The 8724-nt window shown below is 35.6% G+C and overlaps 1 protein-coding gene across 12 annotated transcripts in view; it reads left to right on the top strand.

The window, feature by feature from the left end:
• EHBP1 (EH domain binding protein 1) overlaps positions 1–8724 on the top strand; it is a 337395-nt gene that overhangs the window by 265633 nt on the left and 63038 nt on the right. For all 12 annotated transcript variants that reach the window (XM_032763268.2, XM_032763265.2, XM_032763264.2 and 9 more), the window contains one exon: positions 3803–3950. In XM_032763268.2, coding sequence (XP_032619159.1) covers positions 3803–3950 — 148 coding nt within the window. The remainder of the gene's footprint in view (positions 1–3802; positions 3951–8724) is intronic.

Genomic DNA, 8724 nt, shown 5'->3' with positions numbered 1-8724 from the left:
GTTCTGTACCAAGTGAATAGGTACATTTTGATAATCCTTGCCTCTGGACAAGCACAGAATTCTTTTTCTTTCTGAATGGCTAATAACAGAGCCGTTCTTCCTGTCTAATGATGAAAGGGGTTGGCAGTCAAGTTTTTTCTTAGTTGTACTATGTAATCGGGGCATGCAAGGGACAATTTTGAGAGTTATAGCTACGTGAACTGCTATCCATGTTAAGTAGAGTTATATTTTCATTTTATGTTAACACAGATTAATCACTAACTTTAAAACCAATTTATTTTTTTCAGTTCTGTCATTAAAAGATCATTGAGCAGGATAAAGAATTTTCTTTTTTTTAACATTCAACAAACATAGTACATAGTGTTTGTGTAGCAAAAAAATAATGAAAGAGCAGATTTTTGGTGCAAACTCAATATTGTACCTGATCCACATACAACTCAATCAAAAGGCAATTAAAAATCCATAGAAACATTCCTGGAAAATGAACAAGAATAAACTTTTTTTTTTTTAAATAAATGTAATGAACTGTATTTGTGGGGATTTGATTGTTGGTTGCTTTCAGAAGACATGAGCATTCCATGTGTTGTAAGGCTTGTCTTTTTCTAAATTTCTGATACAGTTGAATGACATCATCGGCAGGGTAATGATCTCGGCAACTACACTGACAGTGTCTCACATTCTAATTCACCTTCACAAATCTGTGGCATCATTTTTGGCCAAAGTAACGTCAGTCACTGACACTTGCGGCGAGTACAAAAAGGACCCCCTAATGGCAGCCATTTTTATTTGTTTCTTAAGATCCAAAGACTGCTGAAAGGACAATTGGATAAAGTTGAGGATTGGAGAAGCTGGATTTTCTTGTTCCTGTGAAATTAAACTCTAGTCCTTTTTCTTCTCCTTCCCCTTAAAAGCAGAAGTCTGCTAGGGGGTTGTAGCTGTGTCAAAGCCGTTGGGATGCCACTGCTGATCACTTTAATTACTAGGACTAAGGAGGATAAAATTAAAAGTAGCACCATTGAAGCAGTGGAAGAAAGCTTGCCGAGATGTCGGTGAACTGTGAAATATAAAAATTGCATACCAATACATTTTTATAGGAAGGAAACAAGGAATTACATTACTTATTCTTGAAGAGTTTGTCCTTAAATGGTGAAGTTTTACTTGCTGTGCATCCATGTGGCAGATTTTTAGACCATTAGAAAGTAATTGAGGTGGAGGAACAGAGTAAACTTTTATGTCTCCCCAGCATGGCAGATACATGACAGAGAGATGAAAGATTTACCTAGTTTTCTCTTCAGAACTGGACAGTTTTCGAGCATATGTTGTTGTAATAAGAGTTTTCATGTCCCTTTCTTTCCCTGTTGCAAATTCCATATTTGCGCCTTATGAGCTTTACTAGGTCTTTTTCTTGTTTTTTTGGAAGGGACAATACAAATATATTGTTTCAGAATGCACATTTTAAGTTAATTGTTTTCTAACTCGCAACTTTTATATATACTTGAATCATACCTTCAGTGTGATTTAAACTTAGTGGTTCTTCACAATCATTTCCTCCCTCAAAGCTCAATAATCAACAGTTCAAATAATATATGTATTAAACTTAAGCTATAAATATGCTGTTTTGCTCTTCTCTGCTAATGATGTTTGAATTTTAATTAGCACAAACACAAGCCACAACCATCTGTATTTGCTCAAAGAGTATGCTAGTGACTATGATAATGATTCAGGGATACAAGATCTCCTCTTTTGAAATCAGCCTACCATATTCTAGGGCATCTTTTTCCTAACATGTGCCATATGAACATTCATTGTTAAGCTGCCTAGTACTTTAAAATAAGTTTGGCAGATTCCATTTGTAAATTAAATTAATTTAAATTAAAACCACAAATTTGCCTGTGTTAGGAGTGACAATATGGAAATATTTGAGCACTTTCACGTCATGTAAATTCAAATTTAATTAATGTTGCCAGATATAGTAGGTTGAAATAAAATTGATTGCTGTGTTAGTTGGCTGGCTGTACATTAAATTAAACTGATTTATTGTAGTGCATAGTACACATAGAAGGTTTCTAGTTTTCTTTCCTGTGTGTATTTTAACAAATAAGTTTTTATAGAACTGTTACTCTGTGCCTTGTGGGAAGTTAAGGTTTGAGAAAGCAAACAAAGCAAATGTGCCACCCTGCTGAAGAGCTTGCAGGGCCCAAGCAAAATTGCCTTTATAGTGTTAGGACATTAGCAGAAAAGTAAATCAAGGCAATCTGATAGGGAACCAGAATTCTGTCAGTCAGGCTCAAGATATTGTGCTGTGTCCATATAGTTTGTTTACTGTAGGGTTTTATGAGTTGTAACCTGCCCATGCAAGCTGTTAATGAGGCTAAATCTTGCTGCTTGAGGATTGAATTACACCACACCTCTGGGCTAATGGTTATAAACAGAAAGTCCCATTAGGACTGCATTCTGATTCATTCATTTGCATTTTTCCTATTGTACCAAGAACAAAGATGAGTAAATAGCTACAAACAAACAATCTACATGGAAATAGCTAAAATGTATCTAATTAGTATTTTGTGCTTGTCTTTATTAATGATTACTTAAACTAAATAGCACTTGGTAGCAGGCTCTTACAAAGATTTCCAGGTGTGGAATATTCAATTTCTTGTTTCCTGGGAATGGTGTTTGTCCTTTATTGTAAGAAATTAAGTTGCCAATACTGCTTTCCAAAATTAGACTAATTGGTTGTATTCTACCAAAATTAAGGCCATCCACAAAAATCCTGATTTCAACAACTATGTTATGTCTATAAATTAAGTTTGAGGTAAATTTGACTTAAAGCCACAGGCTTGGTTTTGTTGTATTTATTAGTGTTTATAGTGCACTAGTGTCTTTGAAACTTTTTTTTTAAGTTTGAAAAATGCAAGTTTTGACAAAGCTTAAACTCCGTTTTTCTCACCTTTCTGTGTTTTTCAATAGTGTTGATTAAACGTGTATTTTGTAATTCATTGTGTGTTACTCCATTTCAGAAATATATGCATGACACATTTACTATTTGTTGTAATTAGTTATGTGATTGAAATTTTATAGTCCTATAATGATGCATTTAAATTTTTTAACGGAACAGTGTTAACTTGAATGATTCCCTTACAAAAACACAGGATATTTGTTATTGGGTGATATTTACAATTACTGTATTGAACCCAACAAAGGGACTTTTTAAAACTAGAGAAATTCTTGTGTACCCCAGAGTCTCCATCAACAGGTTAAATTTAGATTACATTTTATTTTTTTTTAAAAGATGCATTAGTTGAACAGTGTAGATCAAATTCTTCTCTTACTGCAGATTTTCATCAATATAACATTCTTGAAGTTAGTGGAGTTGCTTGTGTAATTGAGAGCAGTATCTGACCCCTGATTCTAGTATTATGGTAGAATATTTCTCTCACTAGTAATTCAGTGTAGTAAAATCCTTTTTACAGTTACAATAAAATTTTTGTAGCTATTGCTAAGAAACAAAAGTTTCTGACAATTGTTTGCATCAGGATATTTTACAAGGTATAATTTTATTTAAAAATGGTTTAAATTACAAATGATGACATTTTTAATATATAATAATATTGGATATGCTAAAAAATCTGATTCCCATATGTCTTTAAAAATTGTGGTGTGACACCCAACTGATACAGAGCATCCTATTTATAATGTGGACCAAGCACCATGCTGTAAACCAGTTACTATCATGATGATCAGATTGAGAATGAAATTGCATTTCTGTCAATTACTGAGTTGGCAACTGTTCAATATATCTTAGCAGCAAGATGAAGAGCGACGTCGGCAGCTGAGAGAGCGAGCTCGTCAACTAATAGCAGAAGCTCGATCTGGAGTGAAGATGTCAGAACTTCCTGCCTACACTGAAATGGCTGCAGAAAAGTTGAAAGAAAGGTCAAAGGCGTCTGGAGGTGAGTTAGGGAGCCTCGTATCTTATTCCTTTGGCAATCTAGAAACCAGAAAGGACCTTTTTGGGGGTATCACTTTTATTCACACTTGAAAATGTTGTTGTAAGAAATTGTTGTCCATCAGGTGCACATATCAAAAGACAGGCAATGGATAGGTTTTCCAAATCAGGGTTATATAACTTAATTTCAAACAGTTAAAAGAATGGTGCATCTATTACAGCAAGAATATAACTATGTAGGTAAAAACTGTTGGCTAATATTGGCCTGTTGAACTACAAATTTGACATTACCTGGCATTTTTAGAATTGCAGGAAATATTAGTGATATCGAAATTGTGTGGCTAAAATCTCCGGAGTTCATTGAAAATGTAGGAGTTAGATGTGACCTCTGGGGGAAAGTATGTTATAAAGATTTAAGAAACTTGACTTAAAAACAAAAAATGAGTTAGTACAACCGTTTCTGAAGGGAACTTTGAAGAAGTTCTCTGTCATTACATTTTTATTACCTGGCAGGCTGGCGCACAATCTTTGATTTTAAATGGCAGTCTTTTCGCGTACCACTTACCTTTACAGGTTTTGAGTTGTATATTACTGTAATATTACTAAAGTGACTTTGAAATGGCATTAAAATTCATATATCTGCCAGTGCTCCAATCTGGAGTAATGTAGCGACATTCGTATTCAAATGGGTACGGAACACATATTTCAATCCAGGCTCCTTGCTCTTTTAGTGTCTGCTAAATATGCTAAGGAGTAATTATTTGTCTCATACTAACCCATAATTGTGAGCACAAATGTCTGGTAAATCCAACTTTATATTTATTTTTCTAGATCTAGATTCACTGATTGTTTTCTTTCTGTGTTCTATACAGCTTTAAATGTTCTTTTTAGTTAATGTTGCAACAGACTTGTACCATAGCTTTTCTGCTCCCTCCTCCATTTAACACTGAAGCTAAGAATGGCTGGGTAGCAGTTGTACGTTTCCATTTAAGTCTGATCTTTGGTTTACCTCCATTCACCCAGTAAATGAAGCATGGCAGGATGTCTCCAGTGTGGGGCTGTTCTTCAGTACTGAATTCACCCTAAGTAGGGAAAACATGGCCTTGATGTGGAATAAGCTGTTCAGACTTTATGAAAACTCCTCTAAGCTATTGAAAATATTGCTTCAAAGCACGCTCAAGCTGTGAGGTACAAAAGCAAACACCATTAAAAATGGTTACTGCTCATTTTTCCATTGCAGCCTTTCCTAGTTTCTTCCATATACTTGCATTAAACACTCTGGGCCAAATTTAGACTTGGCTGATGCAAGTATACATCCATGGAAGTAGGTAAGCCAAATTAATTGGTGACATATATAGTAGTATAGGTTACACATAGCATTTAAGTTAGTTAGAAAACGTTCAAAATGGCAGAGTAGTGTAAATTGCAATCAATTTGGCATTCTTTATCTGACTTAAATATTTATCATTTTTTATCCTGCTTTACTTTATCATTTCTTACACTGACATTATCCTATTACATCCACCTGTTAGTTGCTTTTCCTGCTGCACTTCCTCTTTCTACCTCTGAGTGTAAAATACACTTGTTTTACACACACTTTGAATGCCAAATTGGTTACAAATTACAGTGCTTTGCCACTTGCACCCACTTTCTGACCAACTTATACCACCATATATTTCACCATAGAATATGGCGCTCCATGTCTCAAATTTCCATTGAGTTTTTCTGTTAACCAGGCCTTTCCCTCACTAAATTTGTACGCTCCCTCAAAGATAGTCTTTCATTTGACCCTAGCACAAATAGTCTTGTAGTGTCCATCTTCCTTTATTCTCTTCAGAATTGTCTTTACCCTAGTGAGGGCTAATCTTCATCTCCACTTTCCTAAACAATAAAAACCAACTATGAAATCCTGGCCGCAGTGAAGTTAATAGCAAAACTCCCGCTGATTTCAGTGGGGTCAGGATTTCATCCATAGTTTCTCTAATTCCTCTGAATAACTAAGATCCTCAGACTCCTTAATTAGTCTTCCACTTTGTCACTATTTCAAGAACACTTGATACCTCTATTTATTCCAAGTTATATCGTCTATTTAATGTCATTGTTTAGCAGTATATGAATTAGATTTTAGATCAAGATTCTGCCACTCTTATGCATGTTGAGTACTAACTCTTTACATGTGTGATTGCACCAAGTTCTGAGATGACTAATTGCAGAGTAAGATAGAAAACAACAGGAGTAGGGTGTCAAAATCTGACTACTTAAGTTTTTATCACCATCACATCTACTATTAATTATCAATTCTATTTTTTCTTGCATGACCATCTAGCATATTTTCTGTTTTTATATATACTATGCCCAGCATCCCTGGTTTACATCCTCTACATTGATTTGTGTCTGCCCATATACTAATCTGGCCAAGTTATTTGGACTTCTGTCGCACTTCTGTTTTGTGTTATCTGTCCATTCTGATACCTATTTACTCTTATTTATGTGAAAATTTATCACTTTCCTACATGTTCATTCTTCCACATTTTTCAAATAAAGTGGAAAATTACTTATTTTTGTGGTACATACTCAACCTTCTCCACATTCTTCCATCTCATCATTCACAGTATGTCTTTGTTTTCCAAATCATTATTTACTCAAGTAGCTCCTCCTAACAAGAGGCCTTACTTGTTAACTTTACTAAGGAACAGTTTAGTGAAACTGTGCTGACATTTTTTTAAATCCAAGTAAGTTATAATAGCCTAGATCCTCAAAAATATTTAGGCACCTAACTCCCATTGATTTTGATGATGGTACGACACTTAAATATCTTTGAGGATTTGGGCCTATATGTCTACCACTTATTCCTTCAGTTCTTTATTTGCTAAAATAATCAGATTTGTTAGACAAGAACTTTTTTTGAATACCATCTGAGTACTATCCTTATGTACGTTATACGTTTGCAAGTGTTCTGTTTTTGTTTTGTAGCAGTATATTCCCCTCTATGATGCTTAAGTCAAGCTTACAGTAATTTTCTAGATCTTCTATAAATCTCTTCTTACTACATATTTAATTAGCCTCTCTCCGAATATACATTGATTCTTACATCCGAATTTCAAAAAAGAGGTATTAAATAAATCTACTAGACTCTCCTCTCTTTTCTTCAGAAAGATAGTACTTGTCCGTTTCTAATGTTTTAAATTTTTTTCATGAATTTCTTGCTCACTTTTGTTGGTGAAATTCTAATCTCCTTCAGTATTTGTATTTACTAATTGAGAAATTTGTGTTTTGGTATTAACAGTACAACCTTATTTGAAAGCCTTGATTTAATCATGAAAATCCTAGAAAATCCATTTGCCTGTTGCAAATAGAAAACCTTCCTGGATAAGCAGCATCAACCTCTGCAGAATACAAGCTTTCTGGCAGCTATTTAGTAGGGGGAGATATGGGAGGAGGAGAAAGGGGCAGCGAAAGAGGTATGGGAGGAGGAAAAAGGGGCAAAGAGAGAGAGAATATTCCTTCTCTCTTCTGACAGATAGAAGCATTTGCTGTGGAGGTTTTAAATATAGTAGATTCCTACTAGCTGGAGGCTGATAAGTTGAGCCCTTGAGTTGGGTCCAGGAACATCACCTTGATAGGAATCCAAACACCGTTTCCTTTCCCAGCAGCTCAGGAGAAGTAGAGTTGGCATCTTATCTGGGCACAATCCTCGAACAGTGAGGCCTCATCTTTCACATTTGTGATTTGCAAATATATTATGTTCATTGATGATTAGGTATCTGCCATATATCCAACCCCTACTTAGGATGGCTTGTTTGTGAGGGGGAGGTTGATTAGGCAGATGTGGGGAAGTGGACAGGAAAGAGAGGGAACAATTAATGAGATACATTAGAAAAGATCAGTATGGTATTGAGTGAGAGATTTTGGTAAGCAAAAGTGAGGAATAAATGCAGACCAAAAATATGGGGGAGGAAATAGAGAACACAATGTAAGAAATGAAAGAGAGGGAGGGAGAGAAAAAAAGAAGAGGAAACAGGCATTGAAATCAGCACAGGAAAAGATACACCATGATTTGTTATAGCAAAACGAAAATAAAAAGATTAGAGTTAAAAATAAAAAAAAGAAGGGATAGAAGGACTAACAAAAGCAAGAGAGATGTAAGTTACAGTTTTAAAAATGTATTAGAAAGTTGACAATATTATTATAATTATATATCGTATACAGTAAACACTGAACAACTGTTCTGATCCTTTAAGATGTCTACACTGCAAAAAAAAACAAAAAAACAAACCCACGCCCTACACCAGCGAGTCTGAGTCCTGATCCACAGGCTTGGGCTTGCAAGGCTCATGCAATGGCACTAAAAACGGCCAGGTAGACATTCCTGCTCAGGCTGGAAGTTGGACTCTGACATCACCCCCTCTTCCTCTCCCTGGGCTTCAGAGCTCAAGCTCCAGCCCATGCCAGAATGTGTACTTGGCTCTTTTCAGCATCCTAGGACAGTGCCCCATGAGTTCGTATCTGCAGACCTGGGCTCTGAGATTCTCTGCCCCTGGGGTTTTTTTGCCATAGACATTCCCTTAAATACTGGGTGAATGGCTTTGGGGAGTGTCCTAGGGATGGCTTGGCAGCACAGATATCCTCACCCAGGCTAGTAAGCTTAGTCCTTGAGCTAGTAGGTATCCAGTAAACATTTCAAGTCCTGGATTTAATTTTTTTAGCAATATCTACCTTCCTTTGCAATTATCACCAAAAGCTCTACTGTCTTGTCTTAACCTTGCGTTACTTATATA

Source organism: Chelonoidis abingdonii, chromosome 3 (genome assembly GCF_003597395.2).
Source record: "Chelonoidis abingdonii isolate Lonesome George chromosome 3, CheloAbing_2.0, whole genome shotgun sequence".
In the NCBI taxonomy this organism is placed as follows: domain Eukaryota; kingdom Metazoa; phylum Chordata; order Testudines; family Testudinidae; genus Chelonoidis; species Chelonoidis abingdonii.
Note: the sequence above shows the minus strand (reverse complement) of the source record. Positions and strands in the feature narration are given on the sequence as shown.